General features: G+C 56.0%; 8 protein-coding genes across 8 annotated transcripts; 6 read left to right on the forward strand and 2 right to left on the reverse strand.

Annotated features, from left to right (window-relative positions):
• The first annotated feature begins 125 nt into the window (after nt 1–125).
• On the forward strand, nt 126–1,844 carry BAUCODRAFT_38066 (uncharacterized protein). Its single transcript, XM_007682138.1, has one exon. It carries the CDS (start codon nt 507–509, stop codon nt 1,368–1,370), a length of 864 nt encoding a protein of 287 aa, XP_007680328.1. The 5' UTR covers nt 126–506; the 3' UTR covers nt 1,371–1,844.
• Nucleotides 1,845–2,355: 511 nt separating this feature from the next.
• On the forward strand, nt 2,356–3,496 carry BAUCODRAFT_115337 (uncharacterized protein). The gene is made up of 4 exons (XM_007682374.1): nt 2,356–2,712; nt 2,763–2,948; nt 2,997–3,315; nt 3,368–3,496. The coding sequence occupies exons 1-3, from the start codon at nt 2,464–2,466 to the stop codon at nt 3,231–3,233; spliced, it is 672 nt and encodes a 223-aa protein (XP_007680564.1). The 5' UTR covers nt 2,356–2,463; the 3' UTR covers nt 3,234–3,315; nt 3,368–3,496.
• A 1,136-nt stretch (nt 3,497–4,632) lies between these two features.
• BAUCODRAFT_44465 (uncharacterized protein) lies at nt 4,633–5,236 on the reverse strand (the record flags this gene model as incomplete). The annotated part of the gene is made up of 2 exons (XM_007682251.1): nt 4,633–5,052; nt 5,114–5,236. Coding segments are annotated over 2 exons (543 nt in total), but the record flags the coding sequence as incomplete, so codon positions are not given.
• A 2,391-nt stretch (nt 5,237–7,627) lies between these two features.
• BAUCODRAFT_38071 (uncharacterized protein) lies at nt 7,628–8,126 on the forward strand. The gene is made up of 2 exons (XM_007682139.1): nt 7,628–7,822; nt 7,882–8,126. The coding sequence occupies exons 1-2, from the start codon at nt 7,783–7,785 to the stop codon at nt 8,037–8,039; spliced, it is 198 nt and encodes a 65-aa protein (XP_007680329.1). The 5' UTR covers nt 7,628–7,782; the 3' UTR covers nt 8,040–8,126.
• Nucleotides 8,127–8,656: 530 nt separating this feature from the next.
• Nucleotides 8,657–10,834, forward strand: BAUCODRAFT_151508 (uncharacterized protein; the record flags this gene model as incomplete). The annotated part of the gene is made up of 2 exons (XM_007682375.1): nt 8,657–10,586; nt 10,650–10,834. 2 exons carry the CDS (start codon nt 8,657–8,659, stop codon nt 10,832–10,834), a joined length of 2,115 nt encoding a protein of 704 aa, XP_007680565.1.
• A 280-nt stretch (nt 10,835–11,114) lies between these two features.
• BAUCODRAFT_274834 (uncharacterized protein) lies at nt 11,115–12,816 on the forward strand. Its single transcript, XM_007682376.1, has 2 exons — nt 11,115–11,591; nt 11,643–12,816. The coding sequence occupies exons 1-2, from the start codon at nt 11,341–11,343 to the stop codon at nt 12,667–12,669; spliced, it is 1,278 nt and encodes a 425-aa protein (XP_007680566.1). The 5' UTR covers nt 11,115–11,340; the 3' UTR covers nt 12,670–12,816.
• Nucleotides 12,817–13,566: 750 nt separating this feature from the next.
• On the forward strand, nt 13,567–15,619 carry BAUCODRAFT_274873 (uncharacterized protein). Its single transcript, XM_007682377.1, has 4 exons — nt 13,567–14,098; nt 14,197–14,488; nt 14,587–15,099; nt 15,315–15,619. The coding sequence occupies exons 1-4, from the start codon at nt 13,675–13,677 to the stop codon at nt 15,394–15,396; spliced, it is 1,311 nt and encodes a 436-aa protein (XP_007680567.1). The 5' UTR covers nt 13,567–13,674; the 3' UTR covers nt 15,397–15,619.
• BAUCODRAFT_274926 (uncharacterized protein) lies at nt 15,544–17,441 on the reverse strand. Its single transcript, XM_007682378.1, has one exon. It carries the CDS (start codon nt 17,225–17,227, stop codon nt 15,842–15,844), a length of 1,386 nt encoding a protein of 461 aa, XP_007680568.1. The 5' UTR covers nt 17,228–17,441; the 3' UTR covers nt 15,544–15,841.
• Nucleotides 17,442–17,814: the final 373 nt, after the last annotated feature.

Consider the following 17,814-nt stretch of genomic DNA (forward strand, 5'->3'; position numbering starts at 1 on the left):
TCGCAAGTTGAACCCCAAGGTTCAGCGACAGACTGCCCATCGGCAGGGGGGGCGCCAGCCATATTACCTCCGGCGCCCTCCTGCAATGGTATCCGGTGCTTTTGCTATGTATGCGGCTGCTGCATGTCCATTCCTTTGATAGCAAACTGCCGAGTGATAGGCGCGAGAAGAGCAGGCTACCCGCAGCCGTTATCTATCACACCTGCGCGCATTGAGAGGTAGTCCAATTGGGAGTCTTCCACCAACTCCGCATCTACCACCGACTCAGTCGCCTTGCTGCTGCCCTGTTGGCGTAACCGGGATTGTCCAGACCGCCTCGTTCATCCTGAAACCCTGCTGTGACCACAGGCGGGCGACGGCCCATAAGTGTTTACTCGCCGCGTGATCCAACAGCGATACCTGCGGCCGGTTTGAGACGAAGACTGCGCGTTATTCGGAAGCGATAGAGATAGACTGGCAGATGAACTGAATCGGGCTCCCATTGATACTCGCGGTGTTCGTCTGCAATGGCCACGATGACCCACCAACCCACCGTCAACAGCAAGTACTTTCTCAATAACCGAACTGAGCCATCACCACCTGAAGCGTATCTATATGGACAGGGGGCATACGCAAGTCCTATGTCTTCACCACCATCCGCAAGCATCTCACCAACAAACATCCACTCACCGTACGTCAATGTGCGACAACTCCGCCAACCTCGCCAACCGATGTACATTCCTGCCGCATTACGCCCGACCGATCCTCCGTCGAGGCCCACGGATGTACCGATAGGGCCTCGCGCACTATTGACGCCGCCTACAAGCAAGGATAGTAGCTTCGACAGCGCGAAGTCGAAGGCAGGAGTTTCGACTCGGGAGGTTGCCCGTATCATTGTGGACAGTCCAGTCGATGTTGGCGATGTGGATCTGCTCCGGCAGGGTCTGAGTCGGGCTGCTAGCGAAGGTCTCGACGACGAACCAGGCGAAGTTACCGGCCCGCCGACGACCGCGCATTGGAAGCCTGACGTATCAGCGAACGACTGCGCAGTCTGCCATCAGACGTTCACGTGGTACTTCAGACGCCACCATTGCCGGCGGTGTGGTGACATTGTCTGCGACACTCACATCGCTAAGAAGGTGCCGCTCGACCAGAATGCTCGATATCATCCAGACGGCACCGAGAGCAAGGCTTGTGATCCGTGTTGGCAGGAGTGGTGCGTTGTCAAGCGGATCAGGCACTCTCGCAACAGCAGCATGGCCAATTCGATAAGCAGCTCGCAGGGTACAGCCCTGCCGGCACTAGAAATCCCAAAGTCGGCTCGCTCCCAGGATGACGTCCGGGTTGGCAGCATGGCGCGGTCCGAAGGAATGGTCTGGAGCACATTCTAGGCCGCTTTGAGCCTTCACGAAGCATTGCACATACGAGACCCGAGTCCTCTTACATTACGCTGGACCGGACATTGAGACGTCGAGATGACAAGGGGGTTACGGCCGTTTCCTGGAGTTGGGCTATGTGCCGCGTTCAAGCGCTTCGGTTCTTTGGCAAACTCTTCTGCATTTTAGCGTTGGAGCGACCTGCTGGGATACCCTATAGATCGCGTTAGCGAATTTGCTATAGAGTCACGGTGTTGGTTATGTGGCGATGGGGATGCTGGACCCGTGTATAGTATAGATGAATACATGTCCCAACGGTCACATTTAATTTAAGAATTACCGACGAATCTTGGACTCATGTAGAGAACGAGTGGCCGACGACCGTCACTATGCGCAGCGTCACCAGAAAAGCAGTATAGATATCAGCTGAAGAAAAGGTGTGACGACCATGGTCTCCTGAATGTGAAGCAGGAACTTGGGTGCGGCAGTGGATATATGTGGTATGGCAATGGGTGCCATTGCATCAAAATCGCCATCAAGGCGTGCTTGCCTTGGCCTCAATGGCATCAAAAAAAGGATGCCTAAGGCTCGTTTAAAGACAAGAGCGCAAGCGCCCGTGCTCGACCCTTGCTCTACCCTACGACCAATCACCGCTAGGTATACACGACCTCAACTCTACGTTAAGCGCTCGTACCCGTTTTCTACCGTTTCATCCTACGATGGCATTGTCCAATGCCCATGAAGGGCCAGCCGCCAATAGCCTGTTTACCATCTTCGCACAAGCTGACTCCGGCATGGCGGCCTCCAGATAGGCTCGATGTCTTCGCCATGTCTGGCGTTCCAAGCGCTCGAGGCTGACATGTGCTGCCGAAAGAGGTACCTCGTATACAATGTTTGCGGAAGGATTGAATGAACGGATGTGATCCGCATGCTGGTACAGCGGCAATGCATAGAGCACAGTCATTCCACGACACAACCTCTACGAGGTCACGGTAGGTATACAAGCTCCTGGTCAACCCTAACACCATATTGCTTTGCGGCCTTCAGCTCTTTCACTCTAAAAGACTCAGCCTCCCGTACTCTGTTACATTCATTTGCAGCGTTTTCAATGATGGCATCCAACATACGTGTGCCGACATTGGCGTTTGCTGGCTTGTCCATCTGTCTCAACGCAGCAATCATCGGCTGCGCAGGCCGGACACTCAACATCTTTCACCTACAGCAGAAGAGCAACGACTGGCTCTTGCCCATTTGGCCTGACCACTTCGACCTGCGAGAAGTTAACACTTTGATCGGAGCATCAGCAGCGGTGCTAGTCCTCAATGCTGTGATAGCAATGGCGGTGGTGGTGCAGAGAGTTAGTACCGATATCACCCGCCCCTGGGTGCACCCACTAAAAGTACACAGCTGCCGGCGAATCTGATCGTACTCCTCTGCTCGACCTTGGGCACAGCTTGCTCGCTGGTGGCCATCATCTTCCCAACAATCTTGCGCTACCACGCTCCAGGGCGAGACACTTTGCAAACGTGGGCGTGCCGCTGGAATGGGTCGAATGGCTCGCCCGCAATGTTCAGCAGTATATGCTCCGAAACAGTAAGCTTGTCTGCCTCATCTAGCAGTCACCCTTGCTAAGAACCATAGCGCTTTGCCTTCTACACCACGATCCCTGTTTTCGTAATCCAGCTTCTACTTCTCAGCATGGGTCTGTATGTGCTCGTAACTGGCGGGCGAGGCCAGATCTCCAAGGCCATGATCGATGGCGAGAAGGATCAAAGCCTGCATGAGTTGCGACAGGTCAGAGGCCACTCGTTCGAGACGAAGAGCGAAAGTCCACAGAGTCAGCATGTGGCGCAGATGGGCGACAAGCAGGTTCTGTAGGTGCGAAGCTCCGATCATCATAACATCATAAGCGGTAGTAAGGAGCCGGGTCGACATCCGCACGTGCCCGTGTACGTTCATTGTATGACTAGCTACCCAGTCGAGCACCGTAGCCTTACGCTGAAATATGGTAGCTTTCCGATTCCGGTCTTGTCGCGCGGCCTCATGTTCGATCAGCCAGAATTCACTAAGACATAGAAGATGGTGATGTTAGCATTGTGCCTTCCAGGCGCGGTTGGCACGAGATTTGGAACAACGTGCCTGTTCATGTCACGTCTTTCAGCATGCCAAACGATACAAGTTGATAAGAACCGAGGCACCTGTGTCGAGCGCCTTCTCGCCTTGGGCTCGAGGTCAAAACACAGGTACCGCACATGCTAATCTGTCATGTACAGCTTGGGATCGGAAACTTCTGCGCCAGTGTTCGAGCTGGTTGAGCCTTGCCAGATTAAAGCTACCTACCACACGACGCCAGCGCATGCCCCTTAGTCTTGTCCTGCTGGAAGCAAGCCCAATTGCTCAAAGGGTATCTAATCCAAGCAGCGAGCCTACAGAGCAGCGAACAAGCAGCTCCCACGCCTTCGTGTCTTTTATGCAAGGACGCTCAAGCTCTCCGGAAAGCATTGATAAAGCTCTTCCGCATACTCATCCTCGGCTCCTTAATGCTCTTCTTATCATCCGGCATCGGCGGCGGCGCGGGCATCTTCGGCACCGCCGTCGTACCAGTACTCCGCCGCTTCGCCACATTCGCCGGCGTGTCCCGATCCTTGTTGTTCTCCGCCTGTCGGTTCTTCTCTGAAGCACGAGCATCCAGCTTCGGGTCGATTCGCTGACTCATTCGACTGTCGGTGTTGCGTCCGGTATTGTTTCCTGAGATCGACACGCCATCGAGATACGTGTCTTTGGTCTTGTTCGGGGTTGGCAGTGGCGCGTGTGCGCTGCTATTTGTGTTGTGACGTGACTTGGCCGTGTCAGGTCGGGTTGAGGTGGGAACGTTGCCACTTGTCGTCCTCGACGGTGGCGCTCGTTTAGACTGCACGCTCTGCGACGACGGTCGCTGTACCAAGATTGGCTTTGGATCATGCCTGCTATGATCGCGTGGCGTCTGCGCTGCAATGGTTTTCGGCCGCTCGTCTCGGCCCGGTCGGGAGCTGGTGAGATCCTCACTTGAGACTCCGTTCAATCGCAGCCCGTTTTCGGCGGAGAACGTGCTCTGTGCTGTTGCGGGTCTGTCTGGCTGTTCAGTCGCCGGGAGCTCGAAGTATCCGGACAACGTTGCTCCCAGTGGTGGTGTGGCGGAGTGGCTTCTCCGCCGTCCTTCCCTCTCCGCCGGCGTTGGAGCACCGTTCGACGTCGGCGCACCGATTGGCGCCTTCACATTCGTGTCCAACTTGGACATGCTCTTCTTGCTGAAAGGCGTGCTCTTTCTTGTGCCAATCGATGGTGTACGCCTCGCCGCGCCAGGCCCACTGTTTGCCTGGTGTTTCTCCAGCTTCTCAATCTGGCCTTGCATGGTTGTTCCGTTCGTCGCATAATTGCACTCCTCGACGGGTTGGAACTTGATGATACCTCGGTCTGCCGGCACGCTGAGAATGTCGGCCATGAATGACTGAATGAGGCCCGCATTGCGCTTGTTGTGGGTTGGGCCCATCTGCGATGGCAGAGCTGTTATTGTAAGTATGTAACATGGGTCGAAGGTGCCTCCGAGCGCGAGGCAGGCGCTGTGGTCGACCTTAATCATGATGCTTGAATCTGAGCGAGTGTAGCGCTGGGCAAGGTGGTAAGACAAGTCCGTCACCAACGTGAATTCGTCCTTGATCTGTTCAAGCCGACCAGTCAGCCACACTTCCACACATACTATACAGCAATCCATTGCGTACAATGACATTCGTCCTCAACTCTGCAATCACCGGACTGTCCCGTTGCACCCGCTCTCGGATCGATCCAACCTCGCCGTCCTTGTATCGGAACTGATCTTCATAGTATTGTGTTCGATGTTTGGTATTGTTGTACTGGGCACCTATGCTGCCGCGGTCTCCAGCTTGCCTGCCGCCGAGCATCTCCTCGATATTGCCATTCGCGAATGTCTCTGCAGCGGAGCCTCGCTTCCAATTCTGCATTTGCATGTCGCCGCGACTATCACGCTTCGTCACTGCCGTGCCGACAGGGGAGACTGCGATGGTAGTCATGATGGTGTCCAAGGGCATCACTCGCAAGCGCGAGAAAGGCAGTCGCCGACTGATATACACTCGACTCTGCGGTTCAGAATGAGACAATGGAGCGGGTGACACAGTCAACGGTAGCCTGCAGGTGCCGTTGGTATCCGACCCGAGCTAATTAAACGTGCAGTAATACAGGTGTCGTGGAGAACCCGGAGCAGCACTCAAAGATAAACGCTGTACCTGTATCCACAAAGCCTTAACATATGCTGTCGACAGGGTGTAAGTTTCCAACGATGCAATCTGAGCCCAGCAGCTGCGTGCGAAGGCGGGTTCACCCCTCCCAATTCCCTCGGAGGTTAGATTTCGCCAACGGTAGGAACGTGTGAAGCAGTCGTGGTGCGCCGCGGTGGGATACGCCGGCCAGAGGCAGAGAGGACACTAAGGCAGAAGGCAGTGTGAAAGCAGACGGCCGGCATCTAAGAACGGTCGGAGGATTTCCAAACAGAGTGTGATGCGTTGATGGGGGTTGATAGTTAGTTACTAGCACGAATGCAGAGCGTGCGTTAGAACACAGATACGGGTGAATAACTGGGATCGAAAAGCCTCATGCAGGCCTGCCGATCGTCTCACGTCCCGCACGCAAGCAGTAGTACGGACAAGTACTGTACTGTACATGAACTGGAGGCTCGCCGGGTGGCCGCGCGCATGCCAATCTCCACTCGGATTATAGACGCAGAAAGTCTCGAATACGCCACCGTTGGCCAACGCGAAGGTTGGTTGACTATCAGACCCGCAGCGCCGTACCACGTGAAGTCTGCACCAGTATTGACGGCGCCGTTCCGCTTTGGATCGTGGTTCCACTGCCCTATTCGGACTTTCTCCGTGGCGGAACCTAGGACGAGAGCATAAAGCTCTCTGTCAGGCCAACTGTGAAACTCTCTCATACACTGGCAGTTTGGTGCGGAGTTCGAGGGTGGAGGTAGGATGAATAAGTTGGTCATCGAAACTCTATCTCCATCTGTGCATTGGCGGGTCAAGGCAGAATAATCTGGATCGAACGGAGCCTGCCAGATGCACGCTAGCAGCGCCTCAGCTGAAGTGCAAATGTCCGACTCGTCCGAAGTTCTTCTAGCGGTCCTATTTTCAGAGCAGTGCAGCGCGCGATGCGACCGAGCTCTCATTAATCGTTGTCCCTCCCACTGCGCACCCAACAATTGCAATCCAGATCCGTATAAACTTTCGCAGCGGGCGGCTTCTGATGTGACATGCTTTCAATGACGGAGTCACCTGCCTTAATGTCGGTATTCAAAACCGTCTAGTGCTCAGACACAGATCTCGCGTGAAGCTAGTGCAAGGTGTACAGATGCCGAAACTGTAGGCGAATCTACGAGTGGAGTCGCAGACGAGGTGCGACTTCTGCTGCATTGAGAGTATGCATTGTCACACACGGCGAAGTCCGCGCACTCTCGCTTCTGGACGTCTATCTGGCCGCCACCAACTGCCGTAAACTCTACCAACACTTACAGTAAAGTATTCCATTGTCTACACGACGGGAAGATACTACGGAGCGCATGACCGCCTACAGTAATGAGGATGTGTAAAGGCTGCTACCGGGCTTTCGGACAACAGCACCGGCGCTGTCATCTATGCCTTCTGCCGCCGCTACTTCACATCACCGACAAGTAGGCTTCCTCGATGCTGACGCCTGGATATAATTCATAATGAAGAAGCATGTGTTTAACATTGGCGACCGTAGCAACGCACTTCAGCTCACGATTAATCCAGCTTTCAGATAAGTTCCCGGCTACCATTAAGCCCAGCTGGGAGGTATGGCATAGTATGCTTTGAACATGTCTCGTTTTCGAGCAACATGCTGTCGTTCCAGGTGTAGTTGAAATCTCATCTACTCAAACAACCTCCAGTGGAAATGGGAAGGTACATGTAACTGAGTACGACTTCCGATGACCGAGAGGTGACGTAGCATGACGCCTTTGATCCATTCAATGGTCGAGCTGTGATGGTACATATACGTTTGGGTACGTAGTCAACAGAGTCCACTTAGAACACTCCAACACCACTTGATAAAAAGTCACTATCCAACCTAACAACACCGCAATCATGTCCGGAGATGGAGATTCCGCAGCGCGCAACATGGACAAGGGAGCTTCCGCGTACGCCACTCTTGGGACATTAGGAACAACAGCAGCAGTGTACTGACGAACGCAGGGCCTTGAAACACACAGACATCGGCGACGCCATCCACGAGGACGCGAAGAAGGACCTAGGCGGCGTACGCTAGCTCGAACCCTTTCACGCGAGCCAACTTGGCCAGGCTAAACATATCACAGGCACCGGCAGGCGAGAAGACGCAAGGTGTCGCAGGCTCGATGTTTGATACCTCGGGCAGCATCGGCAAGCAGTTCACCAGTACGTACCAGTAGTACCAACAAAGCAGGCCGGATCGCAGCTGACATCGTGGTGTACAGCCCAGGGAGCCATCGGCGGCACAGCCCAGAAGCTCGGCGGACCTTTCGATGCAAGCCAAGGGAGCATCGGCAAGCAGTTTACACCGCAAGGGAGCATTGGTGGCGCGGTGAAGGACATGCTCGGCTCGAGCGAGAAGGGTACTATGCAGGATAAGTAGCCCGCTGGAGGGCCAGATGAATGCGGGTATCAGAACGGCCTGCTGTTGGTAGTCGAGCACAAACAATGTTCCTACCGCTTGTAATGCTCTTTGGCCCAGACCTTCCTCTGTGTACTTTTGCTGTCAAACACGTTAAGTGATGGCATGAGCGAAGGTAGTGTCTCGCCAGCTTTCCCACATTCGCTCAAGGCTGTCGTAGGGTCGTAAATGTACCGGTATATTAAGTCAAGGTGACTCTATGACGATGAATTGGGATTCGTTGTGGAAATATTCCGCCAGTATAGTCGCGTCTCTGCCATGCCGACAGCTTTGAAGATATCGACTGTCTGGAAGCGATCTGAGACTGGTCAGCAAAGTATACAGCCGCTAGCGCAGATCGTGACAGACCAATGAGAAAGCGTAAACGGACCCTGACTGCTTGTCGATATGTGTCTTCCGCGTGAATTCAAAGGTATGTGTAGGAAGACCACTTAAGTGCTGGCGTCGACCTTACCACCGAGCTAGTCGATCCGATTATTGCGACCAGCCGATCTCAAATATACCGCATGGACCCAAATATCCTGTAAACCGTTCCACCGATCATTTCTACGCGACAAACCCACCGTGGGATACCCAACATGTCTTCGGAATACAACTACGACACCGATGCGCAGTTTTTCCCCTTTTTCGTCCTGACAATCACCTCTCTCGTCACGATCCCGCTCACATACACCCTGCTCCGAGCACCTTCCGATACTCCTACAGCCAACAGCAAAGCCGCCCATATCCCATCGAGCTATCAGCCCGAGCATGCTGACATTATCGATGCCCAACGGTCGAAGCAGAAGCGCAAGGAGCTGCGTCTCAAGCGCATGCTCACGGCGGCGACAGGATGGCTGGTCATGGCGTACATGATCTACCTCATGTACGTGACCGCACGCTCTCAGCCGAAGATCTGGAATCCGTACGACATCCTGGACGTCTCCTTGAGTGCAAGCGAGAAGCAGATCAACAGCCGTTACCGCAGGCTATCGGTTACCATGCACCCGGACAAGCGTCAGCCTAACCCAGCGCTCAACGAGACCATGGAGACAGTCAACGATCAGTGGGTGGAGATCGTGAAGGCGTACAAAGCGCTGACGGACGAGGATGTCCGCAACAACTACATCCAATATGGCAACCCGGACGGGAAGCAGAGCACCAGCTTCGGCATTGCGCTGCCGCAGTTGCTCGTAGCGGAGGGCAGTGGAAAGTACGTGCTGGTGTTCTACGGGGCACTGCTGGGCATCGCGCTGCCGTGGCTGGTTGGTAAATGGTGGTATGGCATGCAGAAGATGACGCGGGAGAGAGTGCTGATGACGACTGCCGGCAACATGTTTAAGGAGTGGAAGGAGCGCATGGATCCTGGTGATGTCGTCTTCGCGATCAGCAGTGCTACGGAATTCACGGAGATACTGCAAGGCGCGCGTGCCGACTCGGGCTTAGGAACGCTTGAGAATCAACTGCAAGCCTCCGATAGTGCAGAGATGAGTATATTGCCAAAGGACAAGAAGAAGCTCGAGGAACTGGACGACGCCGCCCGGAGAAAGACGCTTGCCTTACTTTGGGCCTACCTTTCGCGACTGGACCTGAACGACAAAGCGCTGGAGGCGGAGAAGTACGAACTTGCACCTACGGCCGTGCAGATGAACGACGCCTTTGTGTCGATGTGTCTCGCCTATGGTCTAACAGCACCAGTTTTGTCTGCTTACCACCTCACACAAAGTCTTGTGCAGGCCATCCCACCCATGCACAACCGCCTACCGCTCATGCAGCTTCCACACTTCACGCTTAGTATTATCCAAGAAATCGAGCACAAGACCGCCGTAAGCGGGAAGAAGGAACACCTCAGCATTCAGAACTTCATGGCTCTGCCGCCGGAGCAGCGCCAAGCGGTTGCCACAGCTGCAGGCCTGACGCCTGACCGTCTCGTTGTCGCCGAGGGCGTGGCGCGACAGTTACCGCTCATGAAGATCGAAAAGGCCTTCTTCAAGGTGCAGGGCGAGAAGTACATCATCCCGTCTTCGCTCGTCCAGTTCGTCATCAAAGCCCGCTTCATCCCACCCGGCACACCCGCATCAAGCATCCCACCCATCGAGGACAAAGACCTCGTCGACGTCGACCCGGCAGAAGGCGACCTTGCAGCGCAGAAGCAGGAACCAGAGTCGCATCCCGTACCGCTCGCATACGCACCCTACTACCCTCGCGACCGCTCGCCCCGGTGGCACGTCTTCCTTGCGGATAATCGACAGGGCAAGATCGCCGTGCCGCCTTTCACTTTCATCCAATTTGACAAGAAGGCGTTTGAGGATGATGGGAAAGGTGGCGTGAAGCCGACCTTTGCGGTGGTCACGCTGAAGATGCAGTTCCAGGCGCCGCCGCAGGCGGGCGAGTTCAAGTTTCAGATGCACGTTATCTGTGATAGTTACGTCGGGTTTGATACTAAGCAGGAGGTCATTATGAACATTGAAGATGCATCGAAGGCGCAGACGGTGGATGACGATGACGATATTAGTGAGCCTGAAGAAGGTAGGTTTCGTCTTGATATGGCGCGACTGGACTCCTCGTTGCATATGCTAATTGATCGGACAGACTCGATCGCTGGGCAGATGGCTACGCTGCGCGGACAGCCCACCGCAGACCCGAACAAGCCTCGTAGGCCACGAGCGGAGAAAAGGGCGCAGGGCGATGAGGAGAGTGATTACGAAAGTGGCACGGACGAAGATGAGGATGAGGAGAGCGAGACGGATACAGATACCGACTCGGACGACGAGTAGAAGGCCGGACTTGGCATGGCATCGCATCGCGTGCCGTGCGTTGTGGCGTGTCACATTTGCTGCAGCCATCCCCAAACGTACGCATGCACCTCGCTTTGTACTGTATTCGCTCACCGATCTCTTGTTGTAGGCCACGCTTGAAAAATGCGAGGCTAGGACTACCAACAGACGGTCGATCATCGATTGGGTGTGGCGCAGCCATGCGTGCACTTCTCAGCTTACATGTACCTTAGTCGAGCTAGCCACAACCGCATGCAGCGCTTCCTCTCCTAAGACGGCAACGACACATCATTGCAACGACTGAAACCAGGCCTGCGCGACCCAGCGGTAGATGGGCTCGTATCGCAGCTAAGCATCGCGGGCGCAGTGTCACTACAGTCGAAGCTCAAGTTTGGCACGATCTGCGCACCTTGGCAACATCATCCTTCTACCATTAAGGCCCCTACCTTCCCTGCACGACCACTCCCACATCCTCGGTATACTGTTTCGTTCGTTCGTGTTCAGCAATGGGAAGTTTCGTCCGCTCCGTCACCGTCCGCCTGCGCCGTCACGGCCAAAGCGCAACACTGCAAGATGCTTTTCACTCCGCCACGCTCGTCGCGGCCGGCTGTCCGGTGGAGGAGGAGACGCTGCCCGATTACCGACCTTGCGATTTCTATCCCGTGCATGTAGGTCTGCTGTTCAACGGCCGGTATCGTGTGCTCGCCAAGCTTGGGTACGGTGGTGGCTCGACTGTCTGGTTTTGTCGTGACCAGCTGTAAGTCACTCTGCTAGAACCGCCAAACACGGTGATATTGATGCCTACCAGCGTAAGGCGTTACGTCGCCGTCAAGGTCTGCTCTATCCGGCTTTCCGACGACGGCAGGCGCGATCTCCGACCGCGCTGGGAATGGAAGGCCTACAGCCGGTTATCAGGCATGACCACCGACAACAAAGGTGCGCAGCACGTGCGTCAGATCCTCGACCGCTTTACGATTGGCACAGCGAACGGCGTGCAGCATCAATGCTTCGTCTACGAAGTCGCCGCGGTGAACCTCCAGCAGCTCGAGCGAACGTACCCGAACCAGAAACTTCCCTTCGCGATGGCCAAGGACGTACTGAGAGCGGTGTTGCATGCCCTCGACTTCCTGCACACCGAAGCCGGGATCGTGCACACGGATATCAAGAAGGACAATATCTTCTTCCCGGCGACGGAGGCGTGCGTGGCCCAGTTCGCAAAGGCACTGCATCGCCAACGGCCAGTCGCAAGGTACGACGAGAACAGCAACCGGCTCATCTACCAGTCCGTCCACTTCACGGACCTGTTGAAGGGAAGCGAGTTGTCCCTACAAGAGCCTCTCCTCGGCGACTTGGGCGAAGCACAGGTCCTATGGGACGAACAAGCGAGCTTCCCGCCCAGCGTCGTAGGACCTGAGCCCTTCCGCTCCCCGGAGAGCATATTCGGCATGCCGTGGGGGTGTGCAGTCGACACGTGGATGCTCGGGCATCTCGCCGTGAGCATGGCTTCACATCAATTCCTGCTCGACGCGCGAAAGACGGGGGGCAGATGGTCGACCACGAAGCACGTCCGGCAGATGGTCGCGTTGATGGGTCCGCCTCCGCCGGAGTATGCCGGTAGTCGGACTGTGCATCCCAAGATCTGGGAGGAGTTGTTGGGATCGGCGAAGCTTCGGAAGTATGATGCGAAGACGATGGATGCGAGGATGGGAGTGATTCCGGATGTGTGGATGCAGGATGATTTGGTTGGGTTTTTGCATCGTATCTTCAAGTGGAGGCCGGGTGAGCGTGCGAGTGCTGCCGAGCTTTTGCGACATCGGTTTTTGCAGGCGGGGTGAAAGATTTACCCTGCGATGAAGATGTCCACACCGGAACGTTCTCAACCATCGTATACTGTCGTGCAAGCCTTGGGAAGACAGTTCACGGGGACACTCACTCTACAGTTGGGCACAGCAAACTTTTGCCACGCAACTCGACGGACAAATACCGTTCTGGACCTTCGCCGCAACGTCGTGGTCGGTAGGGCTACGTCGACCTCTTAACGATGGACTGATGTCGCCTGAGCACTGCTTGGGCGTGGACACTAGGTGTGGAGGCAGCCGCTCAGGCCACAGAGGAGAGTCAATACGTGGTCAGTAGGCAGAGAGGGGTACGACCAGGCCAGGTCTATCGGCGAGAATCATGAAACTGCTTAGGCGTCCATAAGTGCAAGCGTATTTAGCAGCGATCACATTGTCCCATGTTGTTGCATGTATGCAGGTGTTTAATCGAACTGTGGACGTACGAGGGAACATCCTTAAGAGACTTGTTGATAGGGGGTGCGGGGATAGCCGCCGAGCCGCAAAATAGGCTTTCAGCCCTTCATCAGGTACCGCTCTGGATCTATTCTCGGCGGGTCGTAACTGCTTACGACGTGTGGGAAAAAGCATGGCGCTTCACCATTATTGTGCCGGTCTGCCTTTTGCCAGTTGCATCGCATACTAACCATCGTCCTGTCTACGACTAGGCGATTACACTTCGACTGTGGGAATACAGTTCCCGAACAAAGGTAGCGCTGTCACTTGGACGCCTCGGCTGGATACCGACAAGCTGAAACACAGCGAACCATCCCTGGCGGTCGCATACATAATACCTTTAATACTGCACTCCACCCCCTCCCACCACGGCGCATATCGGGATACGAGGCACACGACCAAACTTTTCCTAGTACTCTCCTCCGACCAGGGAACAGAATATCCATCTACCTCAACATAATCCACCAGCGAGCCATGATACGGCAATAACACGGCCGCATACGCATACGCATATACACTCTTTTACACCACCACCACCACCACCACACCATGGAGGACAAATACGTGGGCCTCCTGCTGGCCGTCATGTCCTCCCTCGGCATCGGCGCCTCCTTCGTCATTACCAAAAAGGGCCTCAACGCCGCCGCCGCCGCCCACGGCTTCGAAGGCGACGGCTTCGCCTACCTCAAGAACCCCATCTGGTGGGGCGGCATCACCACCATGGTCATCGGCGAGATCTTCAACTTCGCCGCCTACGCCTTTGCTCCCGCCATTCTCGTCACGCCGCTGGGGGCGCTGTCGGTGTTGATTGGAGCGGTGTTGGGGAGTTACTTCTTGGGGGAGCGGTTGGGGGTGTTGGGCCGGGTGGGATGTGCGACCTGTTTGATTGGGAGTGTGGTGATTGTCCTGCATGCCCCGCCGGATCAGGAGTTGAGGGATATCAATGAGTTGTTGCATTTTGCGCTTATGCCTGGTACGGAAGCACATACACACCCCGACCCGCGAGACGCCCCATGAACTGTAAAACACAACGAGATGGAGGATGGGTACGCTGACGATGATGATTGCCAGGCTTCCTCTTCTACGCCGCCGTCGTCCTCGCCTTCTCCCTCGTCATGATCTACGTCATCGCGCCCAAGTTCGGCAAGAAGAACCCGATGGTCTACATCTCCATCTGCAGCGCCGTCGGCAGCATCTCCATCATGGCCATCAAGGGCCTCGGCCTCGCGCTCAAGATGACGGTGCGCGGCGAGAACCAGTTCACCAGCGCCAGCACCTACGTCTTCGGCATCATGGTCGTGGTGTGCATCATGACGCAGATGAATTACTTTAATAAGGCGTTGAGTCAGTTTAGCACGAACATGTGAGAAAACCCCACCACCACCACCACCACCACCACCGAAAACAAATACAGCGGTCCCCTTGGACATATGCAGCTAACATATGGAATGATCATGATAGAGTCAACCCCCTCTACTACGTCACCTTCACCACCTGCACCCTCCTCGCCTCCTTCATCCTCTTCCGCGGCTTCAACACCACCGACGGCACCAACACCGTCTCCCTGCTCTGCGGCTTCCTCACCATCTTCACCGGCGTCTACCTGCTCAACCTCTCGCGCGAAGACCCGGACGGCGCGCACCTGGGCATGATGAATGGCGGGGGGAAGTACCACGCCGTCGACGGCATCCCGGTGGACGGGGTGGCGGGACTGTCAACCCGGCTGAGTATGCAGGCAAGAAGAAGCGGGGATGAAGGGCATCGACGCAGCGGGAGTTGGAGTTTACGCAGCCCCATTACTGCTTCGGGAAGGGGTGACAGCGGGGTGCGGTACGGGTCGGGAGATCAACAGCAACATCTAATGCACAGCTACGACGTCGAGGCCAACGCGCTGGGGGGGTTGGCGGAGGAGGATAGCGACGATGAGGAGAGTTCCGGGTATTCGAACCGGAAGCGGACGAGTTTCGAGGACACGCGGGCATCGCAGCGCCAGGATGGAGGGGCGAAGAGGGGAGGTGCGGGGCGGGGGGGTGTGAGTGTGAGTGGCGCGCCGTCGAGGCGGGGTGGGAGTGGGAGGGCGTCGTTGGGGGGCAAGGGGTCTGATCCGGCTCGGCGGTAGCGGGAGGCTGTCCGCTCGACGACGTTGGACTTTCGAGATGTCTACAAAGCTGGGTGTGTTGTTTTGGGAGGCGGGCGGTGTTTTTACTGCATGGCGAGCATCGTGTGGGCCGGAGTTTTGTTTTGGGGGAAAGAGCACTACACGCATTATGAGGCGTTGTTTGGCTGATTTTGCTGGATTTCTACACGTAGTAAGTACCAGGCGGAAGCTGCCTCTGCGAGGCATGTGCGTTCGGAGCAATTCTGAACACGAAAGGAGAGAGGAAGAGAGAGGCAGAGAGAGGCAGGCACAGGCAGAGAGTGGCAGAGCACAAGCTGTTGGAGATACACAATCAGCATCACACGTCAACGCAGTGGACCCCAAGCAAGCCGCTCGCCGTGTGCACTGAAATATATACGATACACCCTCCCAGCGCCCACGCTTGCCAAGATACAGCAGAGAGTACAAGAACGCTTAGATCAACTGGTACACACATCGCGTCATACAACACCACGCTGCCATTCGCTCCCCAAAAGAACCTTTCAACCATAGATAGCAGTCAGCAGCATTGGGTGTTCGACCCGGAACAAGCGGTATCTCCTTCTGCCGAGGGGATCGCTAGCTGATGCTGCTCCCCAGATATCCCAATTCGGCGAAAATGTCGTCGACCATGGAGCCTCGGCTTGCTTCCGTTTCCAGACTGAGTGCCAACGCGGGCGTGAGCAGCATTGACTCGCTGTTGACTACATGCGGTATATCGCTCGGTGGCGCGAAGCTCGGCAGACTGTATGTCTCTAACCGAGTCCGAGGCGCAGAAGACTTGGTTGCTTCTCCCTCGTTCGTCCGGTGACTATCACTCAATGGCGATGGCGGCGGCAGCACCAACGACACCGGACTTTTCCGCAATTCGAGATCCTGCAAGCGGAGCGTGACGTGCTCCACCTGCTTTGCGGGGTCAGTGTCGAAGTAGCTGCTGCTATGGTAGTATTGTGGGGCATACTCGCCGCCGCTGAGCCGGAAGGGGGTATACGCGCCATTGGAACTGATGGTTTCGGCGGAGAAGGTCGGGGAGCGGAAGACCGGGCTTGGTAGAGGGGTATCGAGTGGTGGAGGAGGAGGAGGAGGCAGGAGGGCAGGCGGCGGGAGGGGAGGAAGTCTGGTTGGCGGTGGTGGTGGGACTGCCTCAACCTCAACCTCAGCCGTGATTGGAGACACCAGCACCGATCCGCGGGAGACTGGGCGTGAAGTTGGCATTTCCCATTTCTCGGCGTATACGTCCAGGAATGACGACGATGTATGCGATAGCGCGGAGATCTGGCTTCGGCGGCTTGCAGTGTTGTGGCGAGAGCTTCTTCCAACGGCGCGCCGCCGTTTCCCAGGCCGAGTCTGCAGCTCGTCACCATCGTGAGGCGATTGCGCCGAGCGGCCCACGGAGTTCGTCTTCGATCCAGCCTGCTTCTCCAACCGACCACCAAGCGCCAGGTCAGAGATACACCGCATGTGCACCTTGGACACCGGTGGTGGCTCGAGCATTACGAACTTGTCGCTCGGGTCCAGCGTCTGCCTTTGCCCGCCTCGCAACCCTCCCAGCAGCGCAGCAGCAAGACCGTCATGCCCCGCACTCCGACACCGACTCGGCGGCTGCACCACCTCCACGGGAACCTCGAGCACATTCATCATCTGCCCGGGCATCAACGGACACCCCGCCGTACACTCCAACCCGTCATCGTACGTCTCCACATCGTAGTCAAGCCGGTAGTAGTACCAATACGTACCGCCCTGCTTGAGCCCACCGGAGCGAGGTTTCGCGTTGAAGGAGGATTCCAGCCCGTCGAAGACAATGGAGGTGAATTTGAAGCACCCACTCCAGAAGCCTGGACCTCGCCGCCGGTCGTGGCGCATGGGGTATGCGCGCGCGAAGTTGTCCCAAGAGCCTAGCAGCTCGACGGAGCGGATGTGGGCGGGTGTTGTGAAGTGGAATGCTATTAGGGTTTCTGGATCCATGATGGTGTCCAGGTAAGAGGAGACCGAATGCGCCTCGTTGTGGGAGGGTGAAGCGCGAGCGTTCCTTCCGGCCTGACTTATGACCTGGATGCAGCAATGCGTGTAGATGTAGTAGATGTAAGGAAGCCTAGCTAGCTACTCCAACAATGCATTATCCTGCGATTGACGACTTTCGTTCCATGTAGGAAAGTCGCGTAGCAAGGAATCACGACTGAACGTTCGGCCTTCAACCCGGTATCGTGCGGCTGGTGGTGGTGGTGGAGATTGGAGGTTGGGAGAGCGACGCAATATTAGACTTTCCGTCGAAAAGCAGGGCAGAAGCACCGCTGGTAGTGGAGAAGGCGATAAAACAACCTTAATGGCCGCCCAGCAACGCCTTCGTTATCTGTTTGCGGAAAGGTTACTTTGGCCGAAACTGTTATAAGTAGATGGCGAGAGTGGATGGTGGTCCTTTCGCAATAAACTCACGAAACAGCACGAAAAGGTGTACATGTCCGACCGAAGCGCATGACGCAAATAGAATCTTGGTATCCAATGCTTGCGGATCTCCATACACAGCTGCTCGGGCTTCTCGGGGTAAATCGCCA

The sequence above is a fragment of the Baudoinia panamericana genome, assembly GCF_000338955.1.
Source record: "Baudoinia panamericana UAMH 10762 unplaced genomic scaffold BAUCOscaffold_13, whole genome shotgun sequence".
In the NCBI taxonomy this organism is placed as follows: domain Eukaryota; kingdom Fungi; phylum Ascomycota; class Dothideomycetes; order Mycosphaerellales; family Teratosphaeriaceae; genus Baudoinia; species Baudoinia panamericana.

Bases quoted from the DNA above. Each gene is read 5' to 3' on its own strand.
- BAUCODRAFT_38066 (XM_007682138.1), top strand. From the start codon at position 507: ATGGCCACGATGACCCACCAACCCACCGTCAACAGCAAGTACTTTCTC.
- BAUCODRAFT_115337 (XM_007682374.1), top strand. From the start codon at position 2,464: ATGATGGCATCCAACATACGTGTGCCGACATTGGCGTTTGCTGGCTTG. The intron at 2,713-2,762 runs GTTAGTACCGAT...AAAAGTACACAG, and splicing joins TGGCGGTGGTGGTGCAGAGA to CTGCCGGCGAATCTGATCGT. The intron at 2,949-2,996 runs GTAAGCTTGTCT...TAAGAACCATAG, and splicing joins GCAGTATATGCTCCGAAACA to CGCTTTGCCTTCTACACCAC.
- BAUCODRAFT_38071 (XM_007682139.1), top strand. From the start codon at position 7,783: ATGTTTGATACCTCGGGCAGCATCGGCAAGCAGTTCACCA. The intron at 7,823-7,881 runs GTACGTACCAGT...CGTGGTGTACAG, and splicing joins CATCGGCAAGCAGTTCACCA to CCCAGGGAGCCATCGGCGGC.
- BAUCODRAFT_274834 (XM_007682376.1), top strand. From the start codon at position 11,341: ATGGGAAGTTTCGTCCGCTCCGTCACCGTCCGCCTGCGCCGTCACGGC. The intron at 11,592-11,642 runs GTAAGTCACTCT...GATGCCTACCAG, and splicing joins TGGTTTTGTCGTGACCAGCT to CGTAAGGCGTTACGTCGCCG.
- BAUCODRAFT_274873 (XM_007682377.1), top strand. From the start codon at position 13,675: ATGGAGGACAAATACGTGGGCCTCCTGCTGGCCGTCATGTCCTCCCTC. The intron at 14,099-14,196 runs GTACGGAAGCAC...GATGATTGCCAG, and splicing joins GCATTTTGCGCTTATGCCTG to GCTTCCTCTTCTACGCCGCC. The intron at 14,489-14,586 runs GTGAGAAAACCC...TGATCATGATAG, and splicing joins AGTCAGTTTAGCACGAACAT to AGTCAACCCCCTCTACTACG.
- BAUCODRAFT_274926 (XM_007682378.1), bottom strand. From the start codon at position 17,227: ATGGATCCAGAAACCCTAATAGCATTCCACTTCACAACACCCGCCCAC.